Source organism: Dipteris shenzhenensis, chromosome 19 (genome assembly GCF_047967505.1).
Source record: "Dipteris shenzhenensis isolate YYH24624 ecotype China chromosome 19, Dip_SZ_1.0, whole genome shotgun sequence".
NCBI classification, from domain to species: domain Eukaryota; kingdom Viridiplantae; phylum Streptophyta; class Polypodiopsida; order Gleicheniales; family Dipteridaceae; genus Dipteris; species Dipteris shenzhenensis.
Window position 1 is genome coordinate 26064061 of NC_141614.1, and position 19941 is coordinate 26084001.

Below are 19941 nucleotides of genomic sequence, written 5' to 3' on the forward strand. Positions count from 1 at the left end.
AGGGGGGACATTAAATTTTCATATTTTTTCCTTGCATATTTGAAAATTTTTAAGGAAATCCATGCATACTATATATGGACCTTGTCCCCCCATACCATGGATTTTGGACGAGGGTAGTAACATATTACACATTGAGTTGGTGCCCCAGGTGTAGAGTGCCATAGCTGAGAGTGCTCTCAATGGAAGCAAGAACAGAAGAGGGAGAGAGAGAAACAGAGAGCCACACAAGTTTTGGTGGGTGCAGAACACCCTAATCTTCTTTTTCGTTCATTTATATATGTGTTTGAGTATTCTACATAATCGGGGTAAAGGCACAATGACCTTTAACCCCCACAACCTCCCACTTAAAGGACAATGTGCCTTTAAGCGAGAACAACCAGTAAGCATACTATCCAATGCCCATTAATACACGACAATACTCAAACCGCTGACTAGGTAGACTCTTCATCAGCATATCTGCAGGGTTATCATTTGTATGAACCTTGACAAGCTCTATGCGCTTGTCCTCAAGTACCTCCCTAATGAAATGGTACCTGACCTCAATGTGTTTGGTCTTTGCATGAAAGACCGGATTCTGTGCTAGCTGAATAGCACTCATGGAATCACTATGCAATGTTGGTACACCTGTATGAATCCCCAAATCTCCCACTAGCCGATTAAGCCATATAGCCTCCTTGCAGCCCTCTATGGCTGCAACATACTTAGCCTTTGTGGTAGACAAAGCAACGCACTTCTGTGCGTGAGACATCCACGACACTGCACCACCTACAAAGGTGAACACATAACCAGAAGTGGATCTCCTACTATCCACATGCCCTGCATAGTCTGAATCTGTGTACCCAAGTACACGCATGTCTCCTTTACCAAAGCAGATGCACATCTCCTTGGTACCCTTCATGTACCTCATGATGCACTTAACTGCCTCCCAATGCCTCTTTCCTGGGTTAGCCATATACCGGCTAACAACTCCCACTGCAAATGCAATGTCTCGTCTAGTAGCTATCATAGCATACATAAGACTCCCAACCACTGATGCATAAGGAACTTTGGCCATCATGGCCCTTTCCTCATCTTATTTGGGACTATCTGTATGACTCAGTTTCACATATGGAGGCAATGGAATACTCACTGCCTTCCCCCCCTCCATATTGAAACGCTGCAATACTTTTGTAACATACTCCTTTTGTGAAAGCCAAAGGAGTTTCCTACTCCAATCACGCGTGATGTGCATACCAAGAATATGACCTGCAAGTCCCATATCCTTCATATCAAAGGTCTCATCCAACTTGGCCTTTAATGCATCTAGCTCATAAGTATTCTTGCTAGCCAATAGCATATCATCCACATATAGTGCCAAGATTATCAGGCTATTAACCTTAGCCCTTTTAGTGTAGAGGCAGTGATCAATTTCACTCCTTCTAAAACCCTGGGACCGAATGAAAGCATCAAACTTCTGATACCATTCTCTAGGCGCTTGCTTAAGACCATAGAGACTCTTCTTCAGCTTGCAAACTAAATGCTCTTTGCCCTTTTCTTCAAAGCCTTCCGGCTGCACCATGTAAATTTCCTCATGCAAATCCCCATGCAAGAAAGCTATCTTGACATCCATCTGCATAAGCTCCATATCCTCTGATGCCACTAGTCCAAGCATGCATCTAAGTGTGGTTATCTTCACAACCGGAGAGAATATCTCATCAAAGTCCACACCCTTCTCTTGCTTGAACCCTTTAGCGACCAAACGGGCCTTGTACCTAGGCACATAATCACCTGTGACCTTCATTTTCTAGACCCATTTACATGGCAACGCTTTCTTTCCATGTGGCAAAGAAACCAAGTCCCAAGTCTTATTCTTCATAAGTGAACTCATCTCTGATTGCATAGCATACTCCCACTTGCGTTGATCCTCGTGCATCATAGCCTCTCTGTAGCAAGAAGGCTCCCCACAATCAGTAAGCATCACATAGTCTACCCCTGGAACAAACTTATCAGGGGTCTAGACACTCTAGATTATCTTCTCAAGGGCATTTCAGCTTGCTGTCCCACCTGCATATTAGCCACATTTGGCTCATCATTTCCACCAATATCATCTACCCTTGATTGTATACCTGTGGGAGTACTTGGTGGTACCATTTCTTGCACACTTAGTGCATGGGTAGCTTGCTGTCTATCAACATATGTAGGTGGATTCACATCCTGGAAAGTGATTCTCCTCATTTCCACATCCCTCATGGGTGCCTTATGCATCTTCTTCTCATTGAAGACTACATCATGGCTGCGTATGATCTTCTTTGCTTCTGGATCCCAGAGACGATAGCCCATCTCTCCACTTTCACCATAACCCAGAAAGATGCATTTCCTAGACTTAGGATCTAGCTTCTTTCGAAGCTCTTTTGGCACATGTGCATATGCCTCACACCCAAATATACGCAAATGAGAGTAAGAGGGCTTCTTGCCACTCCATGCCTCTTCAACAATACCACCATCCAAACTCTTACTAGGTGATCTATTGATCACATGCATTGCAGTCTTCATTGCCTCAACCCAAAAACCACCAGAAAGACTTGCATTGGAAAGCATGCATTGCAACCTTTCTTGAATGGTACGGTTCATCTTTTTTGCAATTGGATTTTGCTCTGGAGTACAAGGGGATGTGAGCTCCCTCTTAATCCCACGTGTATCACAGAAATGCTAAAAGTCATGAGAGAGATACTCTCCACCATTGTCAGTCCATAGGCATTTAAGTGTTCTACCTGACTGATTCTCAACCAAGGCCAGCCATTTCTGAAATACCTGGAACACATCACTCTTCCGAGCTATAGCATAAGCCCACACTTTCCTAGTTGCATTATCAATGAATGTCACATAGTATTCAGCCCCGCCTAATGACCGTGTAGGCATGGGACCACATACGTCTGAATGCACCAAATCAAGATTTTCAAACTCTTTCTTTCCCCTTCTTTTATGGGCTGATTTAGTCTGCTTCCCATAGAGACAGTGCTCACAAAATTCAAAATCAGAGAAACTCAAATGCGGTACATAACCCAAACGGCATAAGAGTTTCATTCCATTCTGGCTCATGTGCCCCAACCTACAATGCCACAAAGAAGTGCTTGGCTGCTCAGTTATTGCAACAACATGATCAAATACCCCTGATACATGTAAGGGATACAAAGTCCCACACTTGGCACCCCTGGCCAAAAGCATAGAGCCCTTCTGAATTTTCCAACTCTGAAAGCCAAAAGTGGTGTGAAAACCAGCATCATCTAGCTGACCCACTGAAATAAGACTCTTGGTCAACTTAGGCACATGTCTCACATGTTTCAAAATAAATGCAGACCCATTTGCAAAAGAAAACTTCATGTCACCTACTCCCACTATGTCACATGCATAGTCATTTCCAAGATGCACACAACCTGTCTTTCCACTGTCATAAGTGGAGAACCATTCCCTATGGGGAGTAACATGGAATGAAGCACCAGAATCCAAAATCCAATCCTGGGAATATGCATCATCTAAAGTGGTAAGCAACTCTGCAGATAAACTAGACATGAAGAGAACGTCATTGTCACTATCATGTGTGACTGCATTGATCTCCTCGATCTTCACTTTTCCTTTGTCCTCCCTTGGACTCTCTTCCTTTTGATTTGCACCCCAATTTGCATTCTTTTTCTTATCCTTTTGCTCTCTTTTCAGCTTGTAGCAATCCTTTTTCATATGGCCCTTCTTGCCACAGTGGTAACACTCAATGTTCCGTGCCCTAGATTTGCTACGAGACTTCCCTCTTTCTTGGGACTTCCCCCTAAACTGTGATCAGCCCCTTTGCACATTTAAGGCTGCATCCTGCTTGTTGCCGTCCATAGACTTCCGTCTAATCTCCTCGGGCAACAAGCTACCCACAACATCATCAAATTTCAGTACTCCACCAGGTGCAGAGTTACTGACAGTTGTACGGAAGGTATCCCATGAGGATGGCAATGAACATAAGAGAAATATTGCCTTAATCTCCGCATCAAAATTCATCTTTTGAGCCTGAAGCTAGCTGAAAATAATATTGAATTCATTCAAGTGAGAAGCAATGGAGACCCCTTCCTTCATCTGCACCTCAAACAACCTCTTCATGAGGTAAACTTTATTAGAGGCAGTTTCCTTTTCATAAGTGGCACACAGTTTCTTCCACAAATCTTCCATAGTCTGCTCATTTACTACTGTGAAATAAACTGACTCTGCAAGATGAAGTCTAATAGTAGATTTTGCTAATGCATCCAACTCATTCCAATCATCCTCAGACATATTTGCAGGCTTAGCTTCAATCCCTGCCAAGGGTTTAATCTGCTTCTTTTAAATAAGCACATCCCTTATTTGTTCTTTCCACAAAGAAAAGTTTGTCCCATCAAACTTTTTAATGCTAAAAAACTCCTTTTTAGACATGGAACAGGATGCCATGATGCAAATGAAGCAAAAATCCCAAATGCTAGTGCCTACAAGAGAGAATCACACCAAATACGAGGTGCACCCAAATGTGTATGCCACAATAGAGTGAAATATCACCAAAACTCATGTCTCAAAGCATCTGACTCATGTGCATATACTATGCATCCATATGAGCAAATCTGGCCCAAAAGAAAATGCCAACTACAATGGCAATCCAAAATGCCAATAAGTGCCAAATGACTCAAGCATAAACACCGTCCACTGGCAGATGCATTAATAATATCTCATCCAAGAGAGCATAGCACTATCAGTGCATCACCTACAATGTGTCAAAGTTGTCCCTCAGCATAAAATAGCATCCATGTGCAAAGCGTCCATAAAAATAGCATCCCACAAGGCAATTTGGGCCTATCAGCGCATCCAATAAGGACTGCAATGCATCCAAATGGCCTATAAATCATCCACTGCAACCCAATGCACACCACGAATAAGCGCACACTGCTCAAACTGCAACCAGAGTGATCTGCATAAGGTATGCTCAAGAAATCATAGTCCCACGGTAATGACCGCTACTGAAAATAGAACCTGAGATGCCTCAAAACATGGGCACCATTGCATAATCAGACTCAGCAAGAAAATCTACAAATATCTCTCTTCAACCGGAACTCCAAAATCCCAACTGATGAGTGAGAAATGGGAGTCAACACTTATCCACTGCCATGTGGCATAAATCTAAGGTTTCAAAACCTTAGAATGAAAAATGCATAACAGAGAGACGAAATCAAATACACAGAGATCCATAACTCTGAAAATCCTCCACTCGCGTAAGAACTGACAAGTAGGGGTTTTTGGGTGTCCGGAACGCAATGAGACAGACGGTTTTGGAAACCGTGGTCTCAATGACTGGGTCCAACACACAGACTGAAAAACGTTTTTGGAAACAGAGCTGTTTGTAAACTCCACCGGAGTGCGAATGATGAGCAACATAGAAGTTTTAGGACCTCTTGAGTCCACCGGAACTGATAGCAGATCTGCAAATGGTTGCTCCAAACTTGAGTTCCAACACCCAGGCAGAAAAACGTAGAAACTGACACAGTGAGTCAGAAATCCAATGAAATGATCCTAGATTCAAGAATGAAGGTGTTTCCAAGCTCCTGAAGTGAAGTGGACACCAAAAGCAAGCAATAGTTGCCTCTACAAGTCAATACGGAGTCTCTGTCATCGAATGGAACATGGAAAAGCTTAAAAAACTACTTTTTCTTTGAAAACACTTAACAGGCTCTCAAAACCACTTCGCAAAGCCAAAGTGACTTTTCCAAAGGTTCCTCCACACACTCGGATGCAAGTAAAGTCACCCACAAAGCTTCCCACAGAGCTTCTCCTTCCTCCCACAGAGCTGCTGAGCTTCAAGCATTCACACATGCTCAGCTAGATCACCCGGGCTCTGATACCAGTTGAAAGTGCTCTCAATGGAAGCAAGAACGGAAGAGGGAGAGAGAGAAACAGAGAGCCACACAAGTTTTGGTGGGTGCAGAACACCCTAATCTTCTTTTTCATTCATTTATATATGTGTTTGAGTATTGTACATAACCGGGGTAAAGGCACAGTGACCTTTAACCCCCACAATAGCCCATATGTAATAAATTGAGCCTATTAACACATATGATAGCATTTGCATGATTAAGATACTTTTAAAGAATGTCATACCAATTTTCCAAGTGTCTTGGCTACCTATTCTAGAGAGAGAAGTACTAGGCTTAGTGTGAGACAATGTCACTTTGAGCTTGAGTCAAATGAGATCTCTCTAGCTAGGATCTGTTTATACTTCTGCCTCATGGAGGATCCATTTCATATCAAGAACTTGGATTTTATCATCAAGTACCTTTTGAAGTTAGAGATCGATGATTAAGTCTAGTGAGAGAAACTAAACCAGAGAACCCAGCTTGCTTAAATACAAACCAAAGTGGATCATCCTCTCCACATTTGCATTCTTGAAGGAGCACAAAATCTGGCTTCTTGCTATTTATGAGTGTCATTACAAGAAAACGAAGCTCATTCTGGGGCCTTTTAGGTTAGACAAAAAATAGAGATCCTTCAATGAGAGAGAGGCCAGTGTTACGTTGGAAATGCTTTTCTTTTTTCAAAAAAAAAGACTTTATCTCTCTAAAGATGCTCGACACACTGACATTTTGAAGTTCCCGCTCTTTTTTTCTAGTGTGTCATAAATGCTATACCACCGCTCGAGTATTTTTTAGTGTATCATCAATGTCTTCCTAGAGAGGTCAAAATGACCAAAACAAATGCCTGACAAGAATGTTCTCAAGAAAGCGATTTGGGCACATAGGCCAAGTGCCCAAATCGCTTTCTTAAGTAATTCAAAAGTGTTTTGGGGGGTTTTTGCCTGCTCCGGACACAATGGTGATGCCAAACCCACCAAATTCACATCAAAATAGTAGAAAGCCATTTGGGTCCTCAGACATAGCATTTATGACACTCTAAAAAATGCTCGAGTGGGAATTTCAAAATGTAAGTTTATTTATTTCACGATTATATCTCCAATTAGATGCTCAATCGTATCAATTTATGCTTCTCACTCTAGAAATTCTTAATTTTGAGCCAAGAAAATTAGAAAATCATGAATTTCTTACAAGGCCCCAAAATGAGCTCCGCTTTTTCCTAATGCAACGTGCATTTCTGCTTATACTTACTGCAGCACCCCCTCAAATTCCAAGTAATCACACTTACCTTTGTCACCTGACCAAAATCTTCGCCAGCAATCTGACTTTTTGTAGCATCCTTGATCCGCTTAGGGAAAGTTCGCTTCGACTCCTTCTGCTTATCCTCAAAAAACGGATTCTTGTTATGGATTTCTAGAAGCCTTTTATGGCCGTTAGCATCAGGCATCTGAATATCTATCGCTTCCACGTCATCTACAGTTTCAACCGGCACATCGGCCCAAATCTGTAGCATCAGTTGGTCCGATTCTTTTGGTGCATCATTGTTAGTCTCTCCCAAGATAACAACACTTTGAGAATTATCTTCCAATGACTCAGCTTGTTTTGGAGCATCTTTGAGATGCATATCCTTTTGCCTGTCACCCGACTGATCCTTCCCATGTTCAAAAACCTCCTCGCCCATAATCAAAGGCTTCTCCACAAACGGACGGCCAGTGTAGAATTCGACTACTCTGCCCTTCTGGGAGACAAACTTCCACGGATTAAGTAATTTAGCAGACTCTGCTTTTATTGAAACCCTACTTGTATGTGCCTCTTAGGTGGGACCAGGTTCTTACTAGAGCGGTACTCTTGGGCAACCGGCAATTCTTCGCCTTCAGCCATCTGTTGATATTCCGGAGAGACTTCTTTTTTACCAACCACCTTGTCATCGAACGAAACTGGGGGTCTCTCATCTCGTTCATCACAGGACCTCTCGCCAGCTTAATATTATCCCCTCCCCTGGGACACTCCCTTGCAAAATGACTCGTTTCTTTACAAATGTAGTAGCATCAGGATAGGGTCCGAACCACACCCGTTGATGCAAAAAACCCCCATAGTGCAATGTCATTAGCACACATGGCAATCCATGTCACATACCCCACCATAGGTACTTCTTAGTCTTCAAATCACTTGGCTCCTATCCCACCTAACACATGCCTTGCGGAGACCAGTATCCTTCCTAGGAAGAGATGAAACCAGAAGCACTCTTCCCAGAGATGACGCAATCCGCTCTATTGCCCCCCCAGCTAAGAAGGTAGCCTAGGGAAGTCAACCCGGACAAGACACTCGTGGTAAAGGAACTCCTCCACACTAAACGACGGGCTCCATGGCACGACCAGAACCATCGATTCTTCAAACACCAGGGAACTTGATGCCAAAAGGTTACGAACTTCCTATGAGATGCAACGTACAAGGAAGAACCCTTTGCTAACAAAAACGTGCAGAGAACTGCAAAGCAAGGATATCACACTCTGAAAGGAGAAACTGATTAAGCTTGCCCAAAACAGGAACCCTTCCAGTGAAACCGGCTTGACCATGTCAATGGAGATTCCACACTCAACAGTATGCACTCAAGACTCTACCATTCTCCAATAACCCTCTATTTCCCTAGCTTTCCAATCTAACTCTTGCTTCACCAACTCTTCGACCTCTGAAATAGATAAAGGAGTAAAGCCACCTTTGGGGACTCTAGCTATACGACTGGACCCCCTCAGTCTACACCGACCAGCTGTCCGATCTCTTCTTTTCCATAATGGGAAAAGTGCATCGGGAGTTTGACCGGCATAAATTACCAACTGGCCGCGACAACTGCCAGTTAACTGACAGCAAACGCGGTAGACCACACGACAGTTAACTGATAGCAGCGAAGGCAGTAAACACTTGCATGCATCACCGTCGGATCAAAACATGATCTGACGGCGCGCCTTTTAGCAGCCGTTAGATCCACATCCGCGATTGCCACATTAGCACGACACGCGCTCCAACCTGACACGCTGCCTCAACCCGAACCGACACATCACCACTGCCGCCAAATCGACCAACAACGAGGCGACACGTGTCCATCTGCCTCCGGTCCAACAACGACGCGACCAAAAATTGGCGTCCGTTATTGCTGATAACCGGTCGAAAACTGGGCCACCGGCTCGCGGGTTTCCTCCCGGGAATCCGCTCCCCACGCCGATTGCCTACTCCTTCACTAGATTTCAGGTTCTGGTTCTTCACTCACACGAGAATCGCTCCAAGGCAACTTCAAGGCACCAGTCTTCTAGTCCTCGCAATCTACACACCGACGTCTCTTTAAGCCTTTCTCTACCCGAGCATGTTTCGCAACCCTAGAGCACGCACGCAACACTCTCCTTCAACAGAGCTCCGGCTCACCCTCCACATGCCATAGTTCTTAAATTTTTTGAAGTTTTATCCAAGTGGTGATGATGAGCTTTTCAGATATCTTACGCGAGTGCAAGAAGCCCCGATTCTCAATTCTTTGTAAAATTTTGGACTTTAGGGATATATTCTAAGGTATATATATCTTGTACTCTCATCAACATGAAGAGTGGATGTTACTACTAGGGAGGGAGCTTCACTCCTTGGGACTGGGACGGAGCTCGCACCAACGAGGGCAGCTCCCTCCCTCGTGGGCAAGTGATTTCTTTCAAAATGAAGTTGTAAGCAAACTATGCGGCTCATCCTCGAACCGTGCCTGGTATGGGTCTTTCTTGCAGCCTACTTCCAACCCTGTGACTTCTTATGGTCTTTGATACCCCTTGCATGAAGTCTTGTCAAGCCTCCCTCTCCCATAACTTCCCCCAAGGCTTGAGGGTGAGTGTTGTCGGCTGGCTCAGCTCTAGATACCTCAAAATGTTCGACCTCTGGCAATTGGTTATAGAAGCTGATTCCTCCCTGTGGTTGGGACCAAAGTCTGTCTGAACTAAATGGTGGCTAGTCCGATAATACGGAAGAACAGAACATGTACGCATATAGTTATTGAAGAGCCGCTATGGATAGACGGTTGGTACAATCGAGGTTGGGTCAAACGCATACTCGAGAGAGAGCCCAGAAGCAAGGGAATGCACGAAACATTACTGGTCAGGCTTGCTCAAACACTGAAACCCGTGGCCTGGTAGAGGAGTCTAGCAAGGCCTTTGGAGTACATGTGAATGTGCAAGAGAAGAATGACTGCAAATGTCTTGGCTTAGAAGAAACACTTAATTCGTTGGAACGGATGCCCCAGCTGCCTTCGGTTGACTTGACATGCATCTTACAGAACTGCAGAGAGAGGAAAAATTTAGCTTATACCAGGCGCTTGCATGCCTTCTTGTGCAAGAGTGGGCTGGAAGATCACAGATCGCTTGGGAACTACCTCGTCCCAATGTTGGTGGAGGTTGGAAGCATGTGGGATGCCCAGCAGGCTTTTAACAGGTTGGTTGATGGGAACGTGTATTCTTGGGATTCCCTCATCAAGGGTTATATTGAGTGTGGGGAATCACAGCACGCCCTCAACCTCTATGAGAAAATGCAAGAGGATTCTGTACATCCTAGCAAGAAGACGTTCTTGGCCCTACTAAGGGCTTGCGCTAGGCTGAAGAATGCAGAAAGAGGCCGAGAAATACATGCTGAGATTGTCAGAAAGGGTTTGGAAAGAGATATTTTTGTCGGCAGCTCCTTGATCGATATGTATGGCAAATGTGGGTCGCTTGCAGAAGCACAGGAAGCGTTTCACAAACTTCCTGTTCGAGATGAGGTCTCATGGAATGCATTAATCGCAGGATACACTGAGAATGGGCTTGGTGAGGAAGCTTTGAACTGTATTGGACAGATGCGAGTGGAGGGCTTCTCTCCAGTTGCTGTCACGTTTGTTTTTAGCTTGAAAGCTTGTGGCAGCATAGGAGCCATAGACAAAGGCCGAGAAGCTCACACAGAGATTGCCAGAAATGGGCTAGAAAGAGATATTTTTGTTGGCAGCACCTTAGTTGATATGTATGCCAAATGTGGTTCACTTGCAGAAGCACAAGAAGCGTTTGACAGGCTTCCAGCTCGAGATTTAGTCTCGTGGACTGCACTAATTGCAGGCTATGCCCAGCATGGCCTTGGTGAGGAAGCGCTGCACTGTTTTGAACAGATGCAGCTGGAGGGTGTCTCTCCAAACGTTCTTACTTTGATTTCCAGCTTGAAAGCTTGTGGCAGCATAGGAGCCATAGGTAAGGGCCGAGAGATTCATGTCGAGTGTGTTAAAAAGGGGTTGGAAGGAGACCTGTTTATTGGCAGCACTTTGGTCGATATGTATTCCAAATTTGGCTGTCTTGCAGAAGCACAGGACGTGTTTGATGGGCTTCCAGTTCGAGATGTGGTATCATGGAATGCACTAATTGCAGGATATACCGAGGAAGGGCTTGATGAGGGAGCACTTAAGTGTTTTGATTATTTGCAACTAGAGGGTGTCTCTCCGGATGCTTTCACATCTGTTTGCATCTTGAAAGCTTGTGGCAGCATAGGAGCCATAGACAAGGGTCGCGAGATATACACAGAGATTGTCAGAAAGGGGTTGGAAAGAGATGGTTTTGTTGGCAGCATCTTGGTCGATATGTATGCCAAATGTGGCTTGCTTGCAGAAGCACAGGAAGCGTTTGATAAGCTGCCAAATCAAGATAGGGTCTCTTGGAATGCACTAATGACAGGATATGCCCAGCTAGGAGAAAGCGAAATTGTTTTCCATATGCTTCAAAGAATGAGAGAAGGTGGCATAAATCCAGATGGGAACACATTCCTTACCATACTGACTGTATGCAGCCACACGGGTCTAGTGGCTAAGGGCACAAAATGTTTTGAGGTTATGAGCAAAGATAGGGGCATTACTCCAACAATGGACCACTACACTTGCATGGTTGATCTCCTTGGCCGTGCAGGCCAATTAGATGAGGCTATAGCAATGGTGAAGAAGATGCCTTTCCATCCTAGTCTTGTGGTGTGGCATACTTTGTTGGGTGCTTGTCGCAAGTGGGGTAATGTGGAGCTTGGAAGACAGGCCTTTGAACATGCAGTGCAATTGGATGAAAATGATGCTACGGCTTATGTATTGATGTCTAATATTTATGCAGATGCTCACAGGCAGGAGGACGAGAAGAAGATTAATGCCCTGGGAGTGAAAGGAGAAGCATGGAAGGAGACAACACTGAGTTTGTTGACAGACATTAGTAGAATTGTAAGACATCCCCAAATCAATAGTCTATATACAAAGCTATGATATCTTGTCCTGAAAATGAGGGGCACAGTATGTGTCCTAGATCAGCATGGATGTCATGGGATATGTCCGTGGACACAAGAAAGATGTGTTATATTGGCACAGGGAGAAGCTGGCTATTGTGTTGTGTGCCATGATAGTTACACCCAAGGGACACACGCATCATATGAACGAACGAGGATGATAATGAAAGCTATTTTTTTCATGTAGCATCAATTGAAACAAGAGGTGATGAAGTTGATGATGAAGACATGGCCATAAGTGAACTTAGGCATGAGTTTGACTCCATACTAGATGATAAGTATGAAGGTCATGGAAAATCTATTTCTCCCCTTGCTGAAATGGATGGTAAAGTCAATATATAAGGCATCTTTGGTAAGCCAGCTAAATGGAAATCCAAGTGTTTCAAAGGATAGGTTGAAGAGGACAAGACAAGGAATATATGTTGATCAAAAGAATGCTTCTAGACTCGGAACTATTGGGCCAGCTCTGGAAATTGGATCTACTATGTCCAGTTTTCTTTGAACAAGATTACACAAATACAAAGAAGACAAGCTTCTCAAGAAAATCCAACAAAGGTTGCAAGGAAAGGTACTTGATATTTGGAAAAGGTACAAAGAATGCATTAAAAAGTGGGAAATTGAGTGATTGAGTATAGAGATCCAATTGACTTGCTTGATAGACCAGCCAACCTTGATATACAGGTATGCTAGTACAACAAGGCTAAAGGAATACACACATATACTTATGATCTTACAGACACTGATACGATGAACGTGGAAAGTATTATTGCAATAGCAAATCTGAAATACATTCCATCTATCAAGAGTTATCTCCTTGATGGGGCAGACTTGATGGTTTTCAATAACATTGTCACCAATAATAGTTCACAAGGTAATAGCCCGAGATTTTCCATAGGGATAATATATGTCCCTTTTTTCTCTTGCTCGCGGATTATAAATTTGCTCATATTTTTAGTTTTGTCAGAGAGCAAACCGTTTCATGTATTCAAGACGAAAAGTGCATGGACAGTACAGGGAGTGTCCCTATTTTGAAATGTTCCTGGTAGATGGTAGAAAGACAGGTAAGGTGTTTTTTACAGCTGGAGGATGAGCTGTCTTTGATTGTATTGCCTTTATAACTCTTATGATTATTTAACTAATGAGCACTATAGCCTTTGAGTTTCAAGTGAATTGGAACTTGAACCACATTCATTAGAAGGCTAAATCTGAGAATTACACCTACTTCGAGGCTTTTTTGGAGTGTGGGAACTGAAAAACAACAAGATGAGGCGAAATTTGAGAAAATCATCAAGTTGGATAGTGTAAGGAGATTATGGAGTAGTGGGAAAGTAACGCAACGTTGCCCGAGGCAAGCGGACAGTAAGGAAGGTGATAAATTAGCGAGGAGAGCAACAAGAGAGGGTGCAAATTTGCAAGAGAGTGCAATTAGACTGCTTAGAATTGATCCCAATCTTCTTACAAACCTTAAGTGATAGCAGAAAGCTGAGAGCACAAAAAGTAGGCTCAAAAAGCTGTAAAAAGCTTACAAAACGATTTCTAATATATTGTATTATATTGGTAATTCTTGCTTAGAATAGGTTTTAGGAGTTATTCTAATCTTTTAATCAAGTCTCTTAAAAACTTTGCCCCATTACCCCTCTACACATGCACACAATTAATTAAATTAAGACGCCCAGAACAAATGCACATCGTAGGTTTGCTAGGCTCATAACTTGACGTAGGCAAGTCAAAATTTACCCAAACTAAAGCTCAATGTGCATGTGAGTGATCAAGGTAATAGACCTAGCACTAAAAAACCTAAGGGTTCTGAAGATCACATCCGCCTAATGGTTAAACACTATGTGATCTTGACCTACCCTCATTATGCTAAGCATCATTGCCCAATACACGAAGGCTTAGCCCCAAACCCAATCTGAAGGTGTCAATAATAAACCATGGGTATTGGAGACCCATTGGGTGTTAGGAAACCCTTGTGGATGTGCAAAGCATCATTAGTCTTGTACGGCGTGTTCATAATTTAATATCAGATAGAGGGTGATCCGATAGGAATAGTCACATGACTCGTAGCTTCACTTGTGTGAACTCCATCTCATGCACTAGCTCTCAACATCTTGTACGGTGTGTTCATAATTTAATATCAGGTAGAGGGTGATCCGATAGGAATAGTCAAATGACTCGTAGCTTCACTGGTGTGAACTCCACCTCATGCTTTAGCTCTCAACATCTGTCACTGGATGTGACTATCATGGATACCAAAGATCCATCAACGCATTGTAGATGGTGTAGACGAGGCCATACTAAAGATGGAAATAGTAAACCATGCTGAAGATAGTAAAGCCATACTGAGGATGACAAATCACAGTGAAGGTGATAGATCACTCTGAGATGATAGAGTCACATTGGAGGTGACATAGACATGCTAAAGGTGTCAAGGATACACTAAAAGTGTCATGTGCTAGCACTATACATAATGTGTTCATGCTCAAGGTGATGTAAGCTATACTGAAAATAGCATACATGGTGATCAGCCATGGTAAGAGCTTTGACATGTGAATAACCATGCACGTAGGATGTCTTAATAATAATTGGTCAAGGTGTGATGTCTTATCACAAGAACACACACACACACACACACACACACACACACACACACACACACACACACCTGATAATGACCCAAATATGTAGTGAAGAAAGGTGCAGTTATGTTACACTCATGCTTGGCTCAAACGAAACAAAACCCTTCTGAAATCTGTGCAAGAGGACTAAATCTCTAGGATAGCTAAACACCTCAAAAGATGACTACATTTGCTTATTTTGAACTATTTTCTTAACTGAGGCAAGACCTCTAACTGAGGTCAACCTAGTGAAAAAAGTGATTTGGCAACCAAAATTTATACCGAAAACAAAGGTATTATGCTATTCTTGTGGGAAAACAAGTCTAGCTGGTAGGAAACTTGTTGTAGTAGCCTTGAAATGCTCCTAGGAAGCTTGTCCAATAGGTGGCTAGTAAAAACCATCTAACACCAACGCAAAATCTGCAAGAGACCAGATCTTGGGTGATCAACTATGTAGAAGCTTGAGATGAAGGCGGCTAGGTCAAGAACGGCACCAGCAGGCTCGAAATCCCAACAATCAACTCTGAATAGGGGTAGATCTATGTCAACCAACAGAGTAGATTGGTCAGTAAGAAAGACCCTATGGGGTTGGGCAAGTACTAACAACTAGTCAACCTAAAGGTTGCACCACAGTTTGGAGCATTCGGTGCATATCTCGGCGCAAGTCGACTTGTTCCATAGCCACTGAAACACTAGGAAAGGAACATGGCCATAGGAGTTTTCGACAAGAGGTCACCATTTGGGTACTCATATGGCAACAACAATTGCATGCAAATGTGAGGTACCTTGTAGGGCCATTTTGCAATTGATATAGTCCACAAATGTGGAGCTTTATATACCTCACTTTGCAGCCTACAAGCTGCATATTCCTCCATGTTTTGTATGTCAGTTTCTTTGGGTATACTTGTGTGCATACCTTAAAGTGAGATCGTGAGTTTGGTGATCCTGTGAGGTCTCCTTGGGAGAGGAGGAGTTAGCTGCTGTAAGAAGCTACCCTTGTCTATTCTAATACTAAGTTTCCTTGAAGTAACCCAAATACCAAAGCTACTGCTTGATTTTAACCTTTACCGTGGTGACCCTAAAAGGTAACTCTTTGCTTCTTATTAAATTCAAAGTTGACTTAAGAGTTGAAAGGTTTCGTTCACATTGTAGTTAGTAGATGTGGACTAAGCTGAATTGAGCTCATCCAAATATAGTGTGTATACCAATGTTTATACGAATGCATCAAACTAGGTATCAAAATCCAAAACGTGAAAGCTTGAATTCAGTTGAAAACACACTACAAGGCTCGGTAGTGATGAAATAGCAAGCTGTTGAATGGCTATCATGTAGACTAGTGCTATAGGCTAGACCATAGATGCCTCATACCTGTACCAATGTGGTTGTGCCACACAAACAACGATTGGCCCTGTGAGTCCAATGATTTTGAGATTATAACTTGGAAGAGACTCACAAATAATTGAATTTAGCAAGGGCTTTTACATATGCTTTATAATAAAAGTATACAGTTAAAGGGGGACGGAACTTGAACCTCACCCCTTTGCTTAGATTTAAGTTTATAAATTAAAATGCACACTTACAAAACACCCCTAGTTGTAAACCACAATAGTGGGTACGCATAGTGGAAGGTTTCTCGAGAATAGAGACACAAAAAGATATAGCCCAAGAACTCACACACTGGTGTAGTTAATGTCAATCCAACTTCTTTCCTTCATGTGTACTTAACATGCATGTGCAAGCAAGTAAATAGACAATGCTCGTGAGAGATGCAAACACATACAAAAGAGAAGTCCAATGTACCACAGAAACGTGGACCTCTATACCACAAAAAATATGATGTTCTCTTACCTCCATGGCACTTCAGAAACATTCAACATGCATACTCCCGTAGAGCTTGACTTGGCCTTGAGATCGTGCCCACAATCACAACTTCATGTTGCCCCTTCTTGATAGCCAATACTGAGGCAGCGTATGCTGTGAAGACTTGACCTCCTTGTTGCCCTAAAGTGCACCTTGATTGTTGCCCTGATAGACAACCAAGAGTGAAGGATTTGTTAGCACTTTGTCTGCTCAAACAACCACTGCCCTTGTTCTTGAAATCCTTGAGGTAGGCTCTTTGTAGCTCTAGTCTGCTTCTCTAATGGATGAGTGAGTTAGCCCAAGGGGCTACCCCTGTTTTGTCTTACAACCCTTTGATCCATCTCGTTTGTATGCAGGCAGCTTATAAATTTTGAAAAACGTCGAAATTGGACCTCAAAAGGTCAAAAAATAGCCGTTGGACTATTGGAGCTACCTCAAACAAAAGCTAGAGAGCTGAATGTGAGAACCAGGAACACGCATTGGAGCACCAAGCTTGTGGGAGTCTGGAAGCAAGTGCAGGAATGGGGGATCTAGAGACGGAAGCGCTCTGATACCAAGTGTAGGAACAAAGTGGAGACAGGTTGTGAACACAAGTGAGCAAGAGTTCACACACAAGAAAGCTCCAATAGAAATGTTCAAATAAAACAATACAAGTACTTGGTATATATAGTACGCAAGTACTATTAGTCAACCATAGGGTTGACTTTATGCTTACAACACCTTATCTTTGTAATCTCTTACATCCAATGGGCAGGATACTTTGTACAAGCCTCAACATAGGTTGTATTGACATAAGTGAAGATTACCATGCCCATCAAGTATTTGCGCATGCGAATAACACACCTCAAATACTATTTTTTGTCGGGTGTGCATAACACTTGAGAACTATATTAGGGAATTTGGGAGTTTTCATATAGTTTGGGAATTCCCAACATGGTCAATATTTGGCCATATGGTCAAATCTTAACCCATTCATTGGAAGTGGAATCCACCCTAAACATTATGTTAGGGAATCCTCCCAGGTCCCACTTTGAAATAAGGGGACACGATTTGACCACAAACCCATTATTTGAAAGTGGGACTTGGGAGATTCCCAAATTCTCTAATATAGTGTTCTTGATGGAAAATGGGGTTTGTGGCGACTTTGAACATCCAAAGCATATACGATGGGTATGATAATTTGTATGTGCATTAACATAGGTTGGATTCACATGTGTAGAGAGTCTCATGCCCATCAGTTATGTGCATGTTTGAATGATACACCTCAAATACTATTTTTTGATGGTTGTGCATAACACTTGGTGAAAAATGGGATTTCTGGGGACTTTGACCATCGAAAGCATTTCTGATGGACATGATACTTTGCACGTGCTTTGACATAGATTTTATTGACTCATGTGCAAAGGATTGTGCCCATCGATTATGTGCATGGTCGAATAACACACCTCAAATACTATTTTTTGTATTTGGCTTAAGGTTTAGGATATAGGGTTTAAGGTTTAGGGTTTAGGGTATATGATTTAGGATATAGGTTTTAGGGTTTAAGTTATAGGAAATAGGGTTTACGGTATAGGAATTTGGGTTTAGGCTATAGGGATTAGGGTTTAGGATTTAGGGTATGGGGTAGCGTTACAAATATTAGACATGCTACCATTTTTAAGGCTTCAATGGGTTTAAGTATAATTAAACTTCATTTGTAGGTTTTAAATAAGGTGGAATTTGAAAATTCTAACCGTATAGATGAGTTTAGATGGCTTATGCTGATTGATTTGAGTACTTGGAGAGCTAAATTTGGACCTAATATGAGAAAGTTATGTTAATTTTTGGGCGAATTTATCAAATTTTAAGATTGAAATATTAGCCACACTAGTTTGGAGAAGGTCCTAAGTTCGTCTTTGGGATATTATTTGCCCTTAAAAATTTATCTTCTGGAGGGTAGGGAAAAAAGGGAATTAATGGAATGGAGGAGAGGAAAGGGGGGGTGGAGGAAGGGGGGGGCGGGAGGGAGGAGGGGGAGGGAGGGTGCGGGGGGGGGCGGGGGAGGGGGAAGAGGGGGGGGAAAGGGAGGAGAGGGGGAGGGAGAGGAGGGGGGGGAGGGAGGGTGGGAGGGGAGAAGGGGGAGAAGGAGGGGGGGTGGGGGAGGGGGAGAAGGGGAGGTAAGGGGAAGGGAAAGAGGAGGGGGGCAATGGAGAGAGAGAGAGAGAGAGAGAGAGAGAGAGAGAGAGAGAGGTGGGGGGGAGGGGGAGAGAAGGAGGAGCTGGAAGTTTTAATTCCTTGAGGGCATTATATTGACTCTCACCTCTCTTCTAACTCATTTTTTATCACATACTTCCTTGTACTCTCACCCTCCATCATGGTCCCCTCCCTTCCTCTCTCTCTCTCCCTCTCCCTCACGTTGCCCTCCCTCCCTAACATTGCCCTCACTCCCTCTCCCTCATGTTTCGCTCCATTCTCCCTCTCCTTTCTCCTTCCTTCTCTTCCTCTCTCTTCCTATTCTCCTGCCTTCTCTCCCTCTCTCTTCCCCTTCTCCTCTCCTCTCGCCCCCCCTTTCTTCCCCACCCTTTTCTACTTTTCTCCTATGCCTCCCCACCCTCATTTTGCTGCCGCCATCACGGTTGCGCAAGGAGCCACGGCGGTGGCAAAATAAAATTAAATAATTAAAAAATCATTAATTTTTGGGGGGGGGGCATTTCCGCTCCCCCCCTTCCCTCTCCTCTTATCTAATTAAATTTGTTTTTAAAAAATGATTTCTCCTCTCCCCTTTCCTCTTGCTGCCGCTGCGGTAGTGCAAGAGACCTCTCCTCCCTTCTCTCCTCCACTTTCCTCTCCCCTGTTCCCTTCCCTCCATTCCCTCTCCCTCTCCCTCTCCCCCTTTCCCTTGCCTCCCTTCCCTCCCTTCCCTCTCCCCCTCCCCTCCCCTCCCCTCCTCTCTCTCTCTCTCTCTCTCTCTCTCTCTTCCCTTACCTTCTTTCCTTGGCCAAGGCTTCTCCCTCTCTTTTCCTCTCTTTTCCTCTCTTTCCCTCTCCATTCCATGTCTCTCCCCCTTCCCTTCCCTTTTCTTTCTTTCTCTCTCTTTCGCCCTCCATCAAGATGCGTCATTTGAAGATGTGTGCTTCACTGAGTGCAAACACATCTTTAAAAACCTTTGTAACTATTGCAAGGTGTTTATAAAGTTCTTTGAGATTCTACCAATGTTGCTTTCTGAAACTTTGGAAGGTGTTTATTGGGACCATTATTAAGTCTTGCGGATTTTAAAGTTCCAAAACCCTAAAAGG

At 43.3% G+C, this 19941-nt stretch overlaps 1 protein-coding gene across 1 annotated transcript; it reads left to right on the plus strand.

The window, feature by feature from the left end:
• Window positions 1-9199: 9199 nt before the first annotated feature.
• LOC147890276 (pentatricopeptide repeat-containing protein At4g39530-like) lies at window positions 9200-13063 on the plus strand. Its single transcript, XM_087390798.1, has one exon. It carries the CDS (start codon window positions 9925-9927, stop codon window positions 12166-12168), a length of 2244 nt encoding a protein of 747 aa, XP_087246924.1. The 5' UTR covers window positions 9200-9924; the 3' UTR covers window positions 12169-13063.
• The last annotated feature ends 6878 nt before the right edge of the window (window positions 13064-19941 follow it).